Consider the following 17,416-nt stretch of genomic DNA (forward strand, 5'->3'; position numbering starts at 1 on the left):
GATGTCTTTGGATTTTCTGAGTAATAGAGTAATGCCCCTTAAGGTAATGGAGCTGTGGGAGACATTCCATATGTGGACAGCTGAAGATAGAGACCACTTCATTCATCTTTCCATCCGTCCATCCATCCATCTCTCCATCCATCCATCCACCCATTCCTCTTACCATCCATCCATTCATCCATCCATCATCCATCCATCCATCCATCCATCCATCTCTCTGTTCATCCATCCCATTCATCCCATCCATCCATTCATCCATTCCATCTCTCCATCCATCCATCTCTTCATTCATCCCTCCATCCACCCATCTCTTCATCCATCCATCCATCCACCCATTCCTCTTACCATCCATCCATTCATCCATCCATCATCCATCCATCCATCCATCCATCCCATCTCTCCATCCATCCATCCATCTCTTCATTCATCCCTCCATCCACCCATCTCTCCATCCATCCATCCATCCATCCATCCATCCATCCACCTGTCCATCCACCCATTCCTCTCACCATCCATCCATCCATCCATCTATCCATCTATCCATCCATCCATCCATCCATCCATCCACCTGTCCATCCATCCATCTCTTCATCCATCCATCCATCCATCCATCCATCCATCCATCCATCCACCTGTCCATCATCCACCCATCATACATTGTTCAATCTACCATGCACTGAAATGCCCACTGAGCAACACTACTTCATACCAGGCACAAAGGATAATGAAACAAATAAGAAACCACTGTATCTTCCAGCAGAAATCTAGTGGGGGAGACAACATACAAAAAGAAAGCTGCAATCTAGAATGATCAGAGCTCTCGTAAGGCAAGCTTAGGGAACTCCAGAAGAGAATTCAAACTCATTAAAGCAGCAAATGTTTTTGTTCATCATTGTGTCCACAGGACTTGCTACAATGCCTAGCATATCATAAACGCCTCATAACTTTCACTGGATAGGTGATGGATATTAGGGTGGATGGATAGGTCAGTACTGGGATGGACAGATGGAAGGAAGGAAGGAAGGAAGGAAGGAAGGAAGGAAGGAAGGAAGGAAAGACTCTTGGATAGATGGTAGGACTGAGGTCTTAGAAGAGGTGACCCCAATAGGGACTCCCACATAAGTAACCCAACCAGGGTGATATAGTTGTAAGGAGTTAGAGCTTGTTCGAGTTTCCACTAAGGTAAATAATATCATGGTGGAAAAAGTATCCTGTCTCCCCACCAGGATAAAAAAAAAACTCAAACAGCAGATAGCTGCAAAAGGAGGAGAAAGCAGAAAGCATTTCCGCACCTGTGCATGTGTTCTGCGCTAAGATGTGCTACAGAGCAGGTGGTAGGAGTTGTCAACATGAGCAGAGGAGAAAACCATTCTCCATTCTTCAACACTGCTTTCTCCTGCCAACGCCCCTCCCTGGGGGCGGGTGCATTCTTTTCTTTAAAATAATTTTTTAATGTTTATTTATTTATTTTGAGAGTGACAGAGCACACGAGCAGGGGAAGAAGGGCAGAGAAAGAGGGAGAGAGAATCCCAAGCAGGCCCCTCGCAGTCAGTGTAGGGTGTCCGTTGGGACTTCGAGCCCACGGACCATGAGATCACGACCTGAGCCGACATCAAGAGTCGGAGACACCATAAAAGGGCCTCTTCGGATACCCCACCATGCACGGTGGGAAAACAGCTACGTTTTTCATAATTGATACTCCGGCTCCATCCATTGAGGAGCTGTGGTGGCATTGCTCGGGTGTGATTAAAGTGTTTTATTGCTCCTTTTGACTTTCCTATATTTAACATTTTTTCCTGTAATGAGCATGTATTGCTTTCCTAATGGAAAACAAAATATTTGTAGATTGGCCTCCTGGAATGAGCCTCCAGGGCTGAGAGCCTCTATAGCATCGTGACGAATGTGCTCGCGAGCTCAGCACGCCTCCCCCTCCCATCCAGTTCCCAGATCCTCCCAGAGAAAAACGAACTGGGGACTAGCATGGGGGGTCTCAGTCCCAGTCGGGACGGAACTGGGGCCATGCTCTTCTGAGGGAAACTTTGCTGTCCTACCTCCTGGTTCTGTAAAAACCCATTTCCTCTCTCCCTGCTTGTACTGAGTGTCGTGTGCCAGAGAACCCCCAAACTCCTCTGTAAACGCCTGTCCTGGGGGTGGGGGTGGGGGGCAGGAAGACAGGAAGCAAGAGGGGAGTGAAAAGCAAACGCACTTTGCCTCTTCACCGCCTCCTGACCTCCGTTCCTCTGAGCGTCCCTGACGTTTCTAGGGCATACATCCTCTGGGGGCATGGAAGAAAGAATGTCAACGTTTTATGAAAGCTGACAGACACACCGGGCATCCTTGTCCCCTGACTCATTTAGGCTGGGGAGAGGAGTTGACGGAGATGTCACCATGCCCGTTGAACCATGAGATGTGAGCCCCCAGGCAACTCCAGAAGCCTGACTCCACCAGAAAACCCCGGCTCTGCTGAGCACACCTAACCGCTGGGCAATTCAGGGGCCTCAGCTTCTCTCCATCCAGTAACTGCTGAGCGCCTGGCACCACTCTCAAATGGGGATGGTATGGGGCACGTGGGTGGCTCAGTCTTGATTTCAGCCCAGGTCATGATCTCGCGGTTCCTGAGTTCGAGCCCTGCGTTGGGCTCTGCGCTAACAGTGAGGAGCCTGCTTGAGATTCTCTCTCTCTTTCTGTCTCTGCCCCTCCCCTGCTCTCTCTCTCTCTCAAAAATAAATAAACATTTTTCAAAATGGGGAGGGTAGTAGTTTCTGTGCCACAGCCTACGAACATGGATGGATGATGACCCCACTACAGCATTAGCAGTAAATAAAGTCGCCATGCACGTGGCGTTAACCGCTTTCCATCAACCGCCTTTCCTATCAATCCATCTATCTGAAAGACGAGGGAGCCAAAGCACACATTTCTCTGCCCAAAAGCGACCCACCTCAAAGAAAGTCAAGTCCAGATTCAAATCCAGAAATGCCATTTCACAGATGCTGCGTGTAACCACCGAAATGCCTTAACCTAAAATCCATGTATCAAAACTATTCATGTAATTGTAAAGGGGCCTTGCCATAGAGTCACTGTTGTTTGGGTCGTTCTTTGCGTTATTACTGACCTGTACCTGTCACCTTGATAAAGCACTATCTGGGATATTGTTGGGTTCTGTTTAATGTCTGCACCAGACCGGAAGCTCCAGGAGGGCAGAGCTGTGGCCGTTTGCTCTGACAAAATGACAGCCCCTGATGCAGCCTCTAGGGCATACTAAGTGCTCAGGGCGAACGACTGCATGAACGAACGAATGAATGGAACAAAAGGACGGCATGTTTTTCACCCCTGTCTAATCCCGAGAGTCCCGGTTTGCTTACCTCCTCCTGTGTGGCTCCTTTCCAAGTCACCCAACTGAATTTTCTGCTGCGCTTCTCCCAACTGCTTCTGTACTTCTCCCAAATTCTTCTGGACTTGCTCATACTTGCTCTGGAAGAAAGGCCCCAGGGTGTCAAACTGGAGCCCAGTGCAGCCTGGGCCTGGCCTTCCCCCCCGCCCGCCCATGGTGGCTTGGTAACCAAGGACTGTCTACCCTTTACATAGTCCTCATCCAGGGCACCTCCAAGGTCAAGGCTTAGGAAGACACAAATGTCCTCCAGGACCTTGAACATGAGAGTCAGTAAGCCACCACCTCTTGCTTATAGGCTTCCGGCTCCCACATGTGAGCAGACAAGGAGGCGGGTAGACCCAAGGGCTCCCAGCCACCCTGCTCAGCCACACCCGCCACCACCCCTGGGCCACCCACCTTCAGCTCCTGGACCTCCCGGAAGGCCCGCAGCCGCTCTGCCCGCTCACTCTCTAGCACCTGGCAGGCCACGTCCCCTCTGAAGTGCTCATCAGCCAGCTCCGCGGTCAGTTCAGCAACCTGGAATGGGAGGGTTACAGCAGAGTCACTCGTGGTGAGGGGACATCATCTCTTCTCCCCCGGGGCACCCTCCACAGGGCCAGCCCGGACAAATCACGGGCTCTTGTGGCAAAAGGGCATCTCCGTGTAATGAGGCGGTTCGGGGTGTGATGGTCAGAATGTTATTGGTCCCGATGTGTTAGAATTCTTGGCCCAATGTTCACTAGCTGTGTGACTGCCCCACGCAAGATGCCTGTCTGATTCTCGGTTTCCTCAGCTTTAAGGGGTGGGGCATGACTTAGAGAATTGTCTTGACAATTAAATGAGATAATCCACATAAAGTTAGCGCAGTGCTGGCACGTAGTAAATGTTCATTTAAAGGAAGTTATCCTGGGTGGTTCAGTCGGCTGGGCGTCCAACCCTTGATTTCAGCTCAGGTCATGATCCCAGGGTGGTGGGATTGAGCCCCACACGGGGCTCCACGCTGAGTGGGGAGCCTGCTTAATATTCTCTCTCTCCCTCTGTCCCTCCCCCTGCTTGCTCTCTCTCTTAAGAAAAATAGAAATTAAAAAAAAAAAAAGTTATTCTAGCAGAAGCTCTCCTTACCCATCCTTCAGCGAGCCATTTTGCTGGACGGATCAATGGGCTCCCCTTGGTAAGACACGCAGGTGCTCACCACACAAGAGCGCCCTCAGCTAGGAAACCTCTCTGTGGCTCCCCGTGATCAACCTGCCTCCACCAGGGGACAGCCATGCACACCCAGTACTGGTCGTGCGTGTTCCCCACCCATTTATGCCTGTCGCATTTCTGCTGTAATTACCGATTCAATTAGCTCTTGTATATACCTATGAAACATGACCAGGCCAGGAGTTTCCACAAAAACTAAATGGAACGTGTTGGAAGAAATAATACGAGTTGCTTCTCGAAACTCTTAAGATCTGTGGGGCACCTGGGTGGCTCAGTCGGTTAAGCTTTCAACTTCAGCTCCGGTCATGCTCACGGTTCATGAGTTTGAGCTCCGCATCGGGATCTCTGCTATCAGCACAGAACCCGCTTTGGATCCTGTCTCCCTCTCTCTCTGTCCCTCCTCCTCCTCCTCCTCCTCCTCCTCCTCCTCCTCCTCTCTCTGTCTCAAAAAAAAAAATTAAAAAAACTCTTAAAATTTGTTTTTTTAATGTTTATTTATTCTTGAGAGAATGGAGACAGAGTGCAAGTGGGAGAGGGGCAGAGAGAGAGGGAGAGAGAGAATCCCAAGCAGGTTCCACGCTCAGCACAGACCCCAACACAGGGCTCAATCTCAAGACCACAAGATCACGGCCGGAACAGATATCAAGAGTTGGACACTCAACCGACATGAGCCACCCAGGTGCCCCCAAACTCTTAAAATTCTAATTTTTAAAATGCATGTGTCTCATCAAACAGTTTCAGGTGCCAAACTTATTTTTAAAAAAGGAACTAAAAAATTCGGCTTATGCATTCAAACTACTTTTCCATTTGCTCTGCTTTAATGATATCAAAGCTGGAAATCACACGGTCACGTGTTAGGGGCATGGTTTAAGAAAGGAAGAATGTCTCAAGTCAGGTGCTCATACTCTGAAGGCTGTGGTCCAGAAATAGCGTGAGTTGTAGTCATGTTCAGGGGCAAAAATAAAAATGTTTATATCTTAATGAAATCCAACTTGCGCTGACTTTTCCCCCCATCAGTGACCAACTACAGATGCCAGATGGGTCAAGGCTTCTGTGTTATTACTGTCCCAAAGTGCAGCCTTCCAGGTTCAAGGCTATGCCAAAGCAAATGAGGTGAGAACCCGGGAAGTGGACTGTTTATGACCAAGAGGCTTAGAAATGACCTTACGCAGCAGGGTCGCTTGGGAAACGGAGACTCCCTCCATGGGGGCAGTGGTCAAAGTCAAGACAGGGAAGGAAAAGAAAACAATAGAAGTAAGGCATGGGGTTCAAGTCCAGACACACTGCGTGACCTTGGACAAATCCCTTCTTCTCTTGAGCTGTGAAACACACTGCATTAAGGACTGTCTATTGTCCTGCTGGCATTCCCATCTGATGCCACAACTTCATGTCATGACTGAAGATGTCTACACGCTTCACTCTCCCATGAGACCCTGTGTGTGGCACCAAGGAGCGGCTGTGGGGTGTTGTCACAGACACCAAGTGGCCCTTCCGGCGTGGAATCCACCTGCCCCCCCCCCAAGCTAGTTCCCATCAATACCATCAGCTCATAGGTGGTCTCAAAACTCATTCCTCCGCCCCATGAAGAAGGCAGATGAAGATCTGTATGTTTCAACATGAAAAACAAAAGCAAAAACAAGATATATGGCCAACGGTGGGGGAGAAAAGCAAAGTGGCAGAATAGGACGTTTGGCCCGTGCTCGTTTTTGTTTTCTTTCTACTTGTACAGAAAAAGGCACTCTCAAACTGTATAGGGATTTTTTTTCTTGTTTTCCTAGAAGGGTGTGGGCTCACAGAGGACTCCGGTTTCTTTATGATGCATCTCTGCGCTGCTGGTAATCAGAAGAGCACAAAACAAATATCTTAAAAAAAATAGTCCCCCCAAATTGAGCTGCAAAAAAATAAACCAGAGCTGCTGCTCTGCACGTTCTATGCTGCCCCCCTTTTTCTCCCCTCCACCTGCCCATTGGCTTCCCGTCTTGGTGACCACACCAGTAGCTGCTCAGACTTACGTGTGCCTTTTACAGAAATGGGGTGGGGGGAGAGGCTTAGGGGGAGCATTCTGAAGTCACACAGCAAGTGAGTGGCAGAGCTGGGACGGGAGCCCAGATCCCTCTGGTCCAAGTAACCGCCACTTAACAAGCCAGGGGCTCTCCCAGGGTGCACCGGGCTGTCTCTGGGGTGGGGATTCTGTTTGCTGTTCCTCCCACTGTCATCTTTAAAGTGTTCTGGGGGAAACATTTGCCCTGCAGTCCCCTGGGATGGCTGTTAAAATATTCCCAGTATATTCCTCAGTAGTCCCAGAACGCCCACACCGTAACCTCTGTGGTAGGACCCAGGGATCTGAAGTTCAACACACTCCATGGTTGTCCTTAAGCACAACCAAGCTTAAGAATTACTGCCATAGAGGCCCTGGGTGGCTCAGTCGATTAAGTGGCCAACTCTTGGTTTCGGCTCAGGTCTTGATCTTGAGGTTCGTGGGTTCGAGCCCCGCATTGGGCTCCGTGCTGAGAGTTGGAGCCTGCTTGGGATTCTCTCTCTCTCTCTCTCTCTCTCTCTCTCTCTCTCTCTCTTTCTATGCCCCTCCCTTGCTTGTGCTCTCTCTCTCCAAAAAAAAAAAAAATAAATAAATAAATAAACTTTAAAAAAAGAACTGCTGGCATAGAAATTGCCAGAATCTCTTCCTAATCTTGGCCTCACACTTGGCTTTAGATGGGTTAGATTTCCTTATGGGCACACAACAGCACTGGCACTGGGGGAGCGATCGTTTGCACTTGGCTCTGAACACAGGCTGGTACAATCCAGGAACGCCCAGACCATGCCCCTGATCCCCGCCTTCCCATCCCCACCACCAGCATCGATCCTAAACACCAGGATCGTGTTCTCTCCGCCTTAGACAATTAGTACGAAATTTCATTTGTGCTAATCAGCCTGAGCAAAGGGAGCACAACATTAATTTAATGCATTAATTTTGAGTTCTACACAATCCAAGTCTGGAGTCCAAAGGACAATTAGTCCTCTCAGATTAGGGAAATGACAGATGCTTTTCCCAGAGACGAGTAGCCCCCGGCCTTCCCCTAGCCCCACAAATCCCTCTCCCCTTCCCACATTTCGGGGCCCAAGGGCTTTATTCACAGAGGTGAGAGGTGGGCACCATGCCCAGAGTTATTAGGTGAGTGCAAAATGAAAACCGGTTTAATGAGGGAAGAGCCTGGTTTGCAAACCCAGAAGGGTCCTTGCCGATTACTCAGGCACCAATTAACTAGAAATTATTCTGAAAACCTCCCTGGATCCACCACTTAAGCCAAATCATCAGAAACTCTCTTTCTACTCAGGGACCATGACTCCAAAAGTCTGCCGGAGAGAAGGGGACAGATACGGATAAATGGGCTGTACATGTGGCATAGAGTCAGATAGAAATACTCCATATCCCGTGCCCTGGCATCACGGCAGCCTGAGGGAGATGGCAACAAAACATTTGACAGGCATTAAATGCTGAGCACACGTGCGACCCTTTGGGCTGTCACTGTCACTGCCGCTTATCATTCATTATATGAGCACCGACTGTGTGCCAGGCCCTGCCTTCAAGGATCTTTCTGTTGAGCTGGGGAGATAAACCCACATGTCTGAGCCCAACCCTGTCCTTGGCTCTTATATTCAAGAGTTCTCAAAGCTCCCCAAATTGTCTGGTCTACAGAAAGCAAGCAGTGGCCTTTCACTGTGCGCTTTTCAATTTAAGGAAAAGCATTGGTTCCTTAGAAGCCCTTGCAGGAGAAATAGCTCATACTCATCGGATGCTGGGGAGAGACATGTGCTAATCTCTTGCTGTGTGCCTGTCAAGTGCCTTATGAGGAGAGGATTTTTATTTCCTTTCCACAGAACGGAAAACTGAGGCATTGAGCGGTGAAATGATTTGTTCAAGGTCATGGCTGATAAGTCACACGGGGAGTCCAGCTGGGCAGCCTGAATCCCAGGTCCTGACTCGTAATTACAGGGCCGTCCTGTCCCACATCTGCCACCTGACTCAACGCTGGGGGTCAGCAGTACAGGAGCCTTGGTGTACCTGGGGCAGACCGGGAGGTAGTGGGTGGGGGAAAGGAGGTGAAACAGACAGCTGGGTGTGGTTCAAAGGCAAGGCCACCCACCCCTGAGGGGCCATGACCAAAGGGAGCTTTATGGAGCCCCCGAGGAAGGGAAGCCCCACCCCTGTCAACCTGAGCGATTAAGAGAAAAGATGGAAAATGAAAGCAGAAAAAGAGGGGATGGGGAGAAAATAAATCAATAGGCAGAGGGTCTGTCCAGCTGCAGAGCCAGCTGGCCGCTTTGGGCTTCAATCTCACGGTATCTGCCCTCGAAGCTGCCTCGGTCATGAGGGGAAATTCAGAACAAATCTCAGCTTACTGGCAGGCTCCAGGGCTCCAGAGACTCACTCTGGGCACCAGTTCAGGGACCGCCCTGTGTACTTCTCTTCCCAGCTGCTACTAAGTGATGGTAATAGTTCCCTTAATAATAATCACGACCACAGGAGCGTCTGGGTGGCTCAGTCGGTTGAGGCTCCGACTCTTGACTTCAGCTCAGGTCAGGATCTCATGGTCTGTGGGATCGAGCCCCAAGTCAGGCTCTTTGCTGACAGCATGGAGGCTGCTTGGGATTCCCACTCTCCCTTTCTCTCTGCCTCTTTCCTGCTCTCTCTCTCTCTCTCTCACACACACACACAAAATAACATAAATAAATTTAATAAAAAATAATAATCACTATCACGGAGGGTGCTTACCATGGGTCCGGCACAGGGTAACCCACAGAACCTTCACAGAGACACTGAGAGCTGGGGACTGATACCTCTGCATTGCAGATGGAGACCTGAGGCACTGGGGTGTGGACATTCACCCAAGGACACACAGCCGGCCAGTGGCGGAGCTGGATGCAAATCAAGGCAGCCTGGCTCCAGAGCCTTTACTCCTAGCCATACCTTCAAACTGCCTCTTGGGGGCTCCAAGAATATATGCCAAGTGAATTAATAATGTATCCGGGAGGCAAGGAGGGAGGGAGGGATCCACAGCTTCCGGCAGGTCGGCGGGAATGGGGACCACGCTTGCAGGTGTGCTGGGACATATGTCATGCATCAGAGAGGGACACGCAGGACAACACATCACCGACTGGCCTTGGGTGGGAGAAGCAGAAGCTATGGACTTTCGTGAGCTTTAGAAGGGGTCTTCAAGGTCCCATAGCACCCCCCTAAAGAGGAAATAACCCCTCTGATGCTGTCACCCACATATCCCATCTTGAAAATGGATTTTAGGGGCACGCGGGTGGCTCAGTGGGTAAAGCGTCTGACTCTTGATCTCGACTCAGGTCGTGGGAGTTTGAGCCCACGTCGGGAGTCTGCACGGGATTCTCTCTGTCTCTCTCTCCCTCTCTGCCCCTCCCCCAGCTCACTTGAGCTCATGGGCACACTTTCTCTCTCTCTCTCTCTCTGGCCCCCACCTTCAGGATGGAGTTCAAACCTCTCACGTGGTTCTCACAGCCCCTGGCATCTGGCCCAGCCTCGGCGACTGACCCTACCCCCAAATCTCCCCGCACGCATGAGACTTTCCAACGGCGAGGACTGTGGGTGCCAGCCCAGGTCCCCGGTCTCTCTCTCTGTTCTTGCCCTCTACCTGGAACGCACAGCCTCCCCACCTTGTCACCTGGCTAGCTCCGGGTCGTCTCAAAGGATGAGCCACTCCAGGCACCTCTTTCACAGCCTGTTTGGAGTCAGCCAGACCCCGGGTCAAAGCCCAGCTCTGCTACTCGCCGGCTGTGTGATAGTGGACAAATCGCTCCACCTCTCTGGTCTTCACTGTCTTCATCTAGAACTTGGGGTATGAATGACACCGTCCTCACAGTTTGATTTGAAGGTAAAACGAGATAAAGCGGGCGAAGGATGTGTCACGGCAGCCGGCACAGACACGTCGCTCGTTAAATATTACTTGAATTACTAAATTCAACATTATCTCCTTTACTCATGCAGTTGGCACCGAATGCTCTGAGGGGTGTAGGAATAGCTAAGATGTAATCACATATATGTTAGCAACAGCGGAGATGTGGAGAGACTCGTGTAAGAACCAGTGTAATAATTACTTTCCTTTTTTAAAAAATGTTCATTTGTTTTTGAGAGAGAGGGAGCATGAGCTGGGGAGGGGCAGGGGGGGAGGGGGACAGAGGATCCGAAATGGGCTCTGCACTGACAGCAGAGAGCCTGATGCAGGGCTCGAACCCACGAGCCATGAGATCATGACCTGAGCCGAAGTCGGACGCTCGACCGACTGAGCCACCCAGGCGCCCCTGTAATAATTACTCTACAGGCACCTCGTCACACCACCCTGTAGAGAGGAATGTGGAACCACCACTGTCACCATTCTGCCAACAACGACACAAAGGCTCAGAGCCTGGAAGGAGTTGCCCACAGTCCCACTGCAATGAGGATCCAGAGCCAACCGTCCTGACCCACCCTCTCTGCTCCTGGACCAGACATCCCGGGTCGGGCTGTCATACCCATCCCTTGCACAGTCCCCAGCTTCCTCATCTGCATTACAAAGTAGGTAGAGAAGGCATTATGGCCTGGATTTTCATACGGGGAGACCGAGGCAGGCAGAACATTCCAGCTGTGCACTCCTCTGGGGGGCCTTAGCTGTGGTACCGTGGTAGCAGTCAGGAGGCCCGGTATATGTTCCAGACTCAGTCACCACTAAGCCACACAGCCCTTGGAAAGTCGCTTCCCTTCCCTCCAGAGATCAGCGGCCGGCCACACATAACTTCCCGGGCCAAACACCCCAGCACTTTGCAAACGGACTTCCTGACCTGAATCTCCGGTTCCCGCCCCAGGCTGGTGGGTTCTGTCTTCTCGACCGTCCCTTACCAAAAAGTGAAAAATTGTCATGCTGACGAGGCCAGACATCCAGAGTGCCCAGGGCCCGCAATGACTAAATTCTTGGGAAAAACCTAGATGACAAGCCAAGGAGGGAAGAAAACACCCCCTTGTCATTTTTACCCCCCATGTGCTCCCGCAGCCATATAGGAAGTCCCTATAAGAGGACAAGCCCTGCCTTCTCGTGAAAATAAAAAACCCCACTTTGCATCAAGGCAGATTTTGCACGCTTGAGGAATATTTATAGCCAGCTTCCTGGAGGCGTCTCATCTCCTCTTCTGCTCCTTCGCAAATGAAGCACTTAAATCATTTTGCAATAATGTTGTCTTTTTAATAAGCCTAGTCAAATGGAGTTTTCACTGATGAGGCACAACATGTTTTAGCAACATTTCTATCCGTTGTTTCCCCACCAACCGAGACAAGCGGGCGGGGTGCAGAGGCCACGAACCGGGGCCAGGAGTGTCTGCGTGATGCATGGCCCGTGGGAGTGTCTGCCTCCCAACCGTTAGCAGAAACTCTTCTAAGAAAAGAGAACTGCATAGAAGGGGGTCCCTTCTATCTGTTCCTCAAAGCGTGGACCCCAGACCAGCGGGTTCGGCATCACCTGACACAGCTCGTGGGGAATGCAGATTCTCCAGGGCTGCCCCAAGCCTCCTGACTCAGAATCTCTAGGGCTGGGGACCAGCCCGCTATATTCTAACACATCCTCCGGGGGATTTTGACACGCTTTCGAGCACGGGAACCACGAGTCTCACATGGCACGATGCTGCGTTCAGGTTCACCTCGGGGCTTGTTAAAAGAAGCAGGGAAGAGTTCCCCTCCCCGAGATTCCCTCCTGGGTCGAATCCTCAGGAGATGGGATGGGGAAGCTACAGGGGACACAGCTCCCCCAGGCGATCCTGATGTTCCGTGAAGTATAAAAGCCACCAGAAAAAAAAAAATCAAAGTGGCTTTTTGGTGGAGGGGAAAGAATTAAAGACCTTTCTTCCAATAAAATCTTACTTGGGCCCCAGGACACTACGTTTCACCAAATCTGAGCTGCCTCTGATTATAAGCTGCACCATTATGGAACAAAAGGAAAGAAAGTGCTGTCATTTTTTAGTGTAAGACGCCAGTGATTGTGGAACTGCAGTGCAATTCCGGAGACGCAGAAAGGTGGAAAATAACGGGAGTCCAAAAAAGTCAAGCAAATACAGAATGAAACGAAAGAAGGGCATCTATCACCACTGATACAGGTTGGGGGATTCTGGAGCCCTTTGACCTCTTCCTAGCCCCTGGGCAGGTCTGAAGAGACTCGGGGCTTCAGAAAATACTTCCAATTACTGCATCGAAAAAGGCAAGCCAAAAAAAAAAAAAATTAAAAAAAAAAAAAAGGGGCGCCTGGGTGGCTCAGTCGGTTCAGCATCCGACTTCAGCTCAGGTCACGATCTCGCGGTCCGTGAGTTCGAGCCCCGCGTCAGGCTCTGGGCCAATGGCTCAGAGCCTGGAGCCTGCTTCTGATTCTGTGTCTCCCTCTCTCTCTGACCCTCCCCTGTTCATGCTCTGTCTCTCTCTGTCTCAAAAATAAATAAACTTAAAAAAAAAATTTAAAAAAAAAGAAAAAGGCAAGCCACAGATTGGAGGAAGAGATCTGTGCCACACATATCCAACAACTGAACTTAAATCCACGGCATATAAAGAGTTGCTACAAACCAATAAGTAAAGCAGTAGTAAGTGGCCAAGGGACTTGAAAGACCGCTTCGCCAAAGAGAATAACGGCCAAAAACACGGGAAAAGGCGCAAATTAAAATCACGGTGTGGGATCACGGGGCGCCCAAAACAATCAATAAATGCAAAGGACAATATCAAGCGCTGGTAAGGGTGTGGACTGCTGTAGGAGGGTAAACTGACTCAATCCCTTGAGCAAGCTGTTTGCATCCATTAAAACCCAACACAGAGAGAACTTCGAACCCAGCAAGTCCATTCCTAGTGCATTCCTAATAGAAATGTATGATACCTGTACCAAAAGACGTGTGGAAGGATGTTCACAGCAGGCTTATTCATCACAGGTTAAAGCTGGAAACAACCAAATTCTCATGTAGAGTAGAATGAATAGAGTGCTCTATACCCATGACGGGATACTACACAGCAATGACAATGGATGGGCCACAGCCGCCCCCAACACGGAGGAATGTCATGAGGTCATATGAAAGGCATTTGATTGCATTTCGGTAAAGTTACAAAAGGGGGGGGAACCCAATCTATAGTGCTAGAGGTCAGTTTAGTGGTTACCCTTGGAAGGTCGTGGCTGAAAGGGCCATGAGGGGGACTTGGGGGGAATCTGGGAATGTTCTGTGTCTCCATATGAGTGTCCATTGCCTTGGTGTGTTCAGTTTGTGAAAATTCATGGAGCCGTATATACTTAACAACTGTGCACTTTTTTGTATGTTGGACCTTACTATAAAGTTTAAAAAGGAGGAAGTGGAGGAAGAGGAGGAGAGGGGGGAGGGGGAGGGGAAAGAAATCATAGCACTCAGTCACCTGAACGTGCTTCCTGGATAAAACTCTGCTTTGCCTCCTAACTAAGTTTTTTAGGGAATTGATGCCATGCCCTTGTCTTGCAGTTCAGGACGAGGCCCACCAAAGCCCTCCTAGAGGTCACCTCTTCTACTTCCTGGACGAATATTACTGAGGTTGTACTTTGCCACGTTACTTGGTGCCCCTTTTCACGAGGACTCATAGAAGAAACTTCTCTGATAGCTCAATACTTGGAAGAATGAGTATTATCTCAAGCAACAGGTGTGCGTGTGTGTTTAAGCTGGGGACAAGTCTATGTAATCTCTTGCTTCCCTCTTTGCTTTGGTTGCTAGGAAGCTCAGTGTCAACATTTCAGCTGACCTTACATGGCATCATTGGTCCATTGGATGTCTATTCTGTACCAGGGGCTCGGCCAACGTGATGGGCAAGACATCCCCCCTGCCCTTGGGGCCTCACCAAGCCAGGGCACAAGCACGCCAGAGGGGGTGAGAACACCTCCATCAACGCAGTAACAGTAAGCTCAGGGCCCAGAATTGCCGACAGTAGGAGCCCAACCCATCCCTAAAAGGTTAACAAAGTCTTCTTGGAAGAAGTACCACCAGAACTGGGTGACGAGGGACGACCAGGCATTAACCAGCTGAGGAGGGTGGAGGGAAATATTCCAGGCAGAGGCAACAGCAGATGCAAAGTCTGAAGTGAGAGCGAGTCCATGGCTCACGGTAAATCTCTATTTCTAATTCTCACCGCCCCCCCCCCTTTGGTACACTCTTCAACCTCTTAGTTCCCATTGTTCTTCCTTTCTTAGCTTTGAAATTTTGTCTTATTTTTTTTTCCAGGCCCCATACATCTTTTCGGAGCCACGGAGGACACAGAGACACCAAGAGCCTGCGTAGCATATGGAGCAGGTGCGGACGCTTGAACGCTTGGTCCAGGTCTCAGCAGCCTGGCCCCTTCTCTTCCTTCTCCCAGTGCGGCATGAGCTGTACAGCTAGATGCTAATGATGTTCCCCTCCTCACTGTCTCCCCGTCTCCCCCCGGCCGCTGAGGCACCCCAAGCGCCCACGTCCTACTCGACAGTGTGTGATGAATTACTGTATCAAATGTCAGCTCAGCGGGAAGGAGTTTCTGCAGGGGAGTCACCGATATTCCCAGCCCACGCACGGCTCTCTGATTGCTTGCTTCTGCTGCTCTGTCATTGCTACTTCCTGCGGGAGAGGTCAGACTGGGTGCTCTCCAGAGCCTTGAATGACACTTGGGTGTCATTTCTTCTCCTCCTTACAGTATTTTCTATAAGAGGGCAGAGGCCCATGGTGGAGCCTTTTCCACCCTGACTCTCCTAACTCTATGTGATGTGACTGTCCCCTTCCAGGAGCCTCTGACTCTTCCTTGTCTGTGGGAGTGAGACAGAGAACCCTTGGTGGAGAGAGTGGACACGATGACAAGGAGAATGAGAAGAGGTGGAAAAGAGATAGCCCCTACCCCAAACTTCATTCCATGTCCCCACGGGAGCCAGCCAGGCTCAACTTGGGCTGTCAATACAGGAAACAGAATGTGTTCTGTTGGCTTGATCATGAACCGAATTATAGCCCCCACCGTCCGTCTAGCAAACCAAGCAATATGATCAGTCACGATAGCACCATGGGTTCGCAGGTGTGGAAAGCTCTAGTTTTGCTCCAAACTGACAAATATTATCCCATGCTGCCTCAGGACCTTTGCACTTGCCATTTCGACTCGATTCCCCAGATCTGCGCATAGATGACTGTACCAGATGACTCAGACCTAGACTCAGACATCTCAATCCGTGGAAGCTTTCTCAGACCGCTCAGGCAAAAATAGCCCCCTCACTGTCACCTCCCTCTGCTTATTATCTGCAGCACTTGACCATCAAAAAGTAGCTTGCTTTTTTATTAACTGTGGTCTGTCTCCCTCGGTTGGCCTGGAGACCTCATGAGGACAGGGACTTTGCCTTCTGCCTAGCTGCATCTGAGGTGGCCAGCTGAATGCCTGCTGCCTGGGAGATGCTCATACTCATTTGCTGAATGGGCGAATAAGACTGGACGACAGTTGAGCTTCAGCAGGACCCTGTGAGGTGCCCAGGGCTTCAAAAGTCAGCTGAGACTAAGGATGAGACGGGCAAAGCCCTCACCCAGGGTGCGGAATTTCAGGGAGTGCCAAGAAACCCAGAAACCGAGATTGAATAGCATTCTAATGCAATATTTAAGAAAGTCAAAATTCATGCCAAAAATCCACGATGAATAAAACATCAAAAATTTAAATGAAGACAGGATCCCACTGTGCATACTCTCTCACTTACCCCTCACCTTAATCCCAGCCCACCAGTCCTTCCTTTATTTGAAATTTTGGTATTTGGCTCATCGTGGATTTTTTTTTTTTGCATTCATTTACATTTTAAAAGACACTGCATTGAAATATGATTTCTCTTGCTGAGTTTCTGGCACCCCTTTAAATTTCATGCCCCAGGCGAGTGACTTACTAGAGTCCTGGCCCTGAAAAACTAAGCGGAACAGCAAGTTACCGTGCACAGCTCTTCCGTGATCTACCCACAGCTCCCCGACCACATCTCACATTACACTGCATGGATTTGCTTAGGAATCTGAAATTTGCAGTAGTCCCCTGGGGGCAGGGACTCTCTGGCTCGCGTCCTCATCCCCAGTCTGTGAACTCAACACCCAACTCAAGACAATAAGACCTCAGCACGGTGATCACACCCCCATCCCCACCGATGTAATCTCCAATCACATGTTCCTCTCCACCCACGAGAGGCGACCACTACTCCAAAGCTGATGTTATTATTCCCATGGAAATATCTTTACACCACAATCATACGGTATATGCCCCACGCAATATACAGTATCAGCCTGCACTTTTAAAAAATTACTATGTTCGATATCGTGTTTCAGGTATTCTTTCGTGACTTAAATAATCTTTCTCCAGCGTTATGTTTTTGAGGGCAATCCACGTAGACTCACCTATCTCTAGTTGAGGGGTCAGGAAACTTTTTCCATAAAGAGTTCGATACTTTTGGGCTTTGTACATCACAGAGCCTCTGTCACAGCTACTCAGCTCTGCCATCGTAGCATGAAAGCTGCCGGAGACTGCACACGAATGGGTGGGCGTGGCCGTATGCCAATAAAACTTTATTTACAAAGAAAAAGGTGGAAAACTGGGTCTGCCTCCTGGGCCATTGTTTGCCTGCCTCTTTATTCGTGTTTATTTGGCAGCTCAATCTTTAATACAACAACATGGGTTCATTCATTCTCTCATTGATAGACTCCCATTTGGGGGTTCAGATTTCTTCAACACGACAATGCTGTTCCTGTATACTTCTTGGCTTTTCTTACATATGTGAGAATATATTCTACACAGTAGAATTGCTGGGGTCAGCCTTCAGAGACAAG

General features: G+C 49.8%; 1 protein-coding gene across 1 annotated transcript in view; it reads right to left on the reverse strand.

Moving 5' to 3' along the window:
* Window positions 1–17,416, reverse strand: part of MYO18B (myosin XVIIIB) — a 242,094-nt gene that overhangs the window by 127,830 nt on the left and 96,848 nt on the right. The window contains exons 25-26 of the mRNA XM_042961553.1: window positions 3,788–3,907; window positions 3,363–3,471 (exon numbers count right to left, since the gene is read on the reverse strand). Coding sequence (XP_042817487.1) covers window positions 3,363–3,471; window positions 3,788–3,907 — 229 coding nt within the window. The remainder of the gene's footprint in view (window positions 1–3,362; window positions 3,472–3,787; window positions 3,908–17,416) is intronic.

Source organism: Panthera tigris, chromosome D3 (assembly GCF_018350195.1).
Source record: "Panthera tigris isolate Pti1 chromosome D3, P.tigris_Pti1_mat1.1, whole genome shotgun sequence".
Classification (NCBI taxonomy): domain Eukaryota; kingdom Metazoa; phylum Chordata; class Mammalia; order Carnivora; family Felidae; genus Panthera; species Panthera tigris.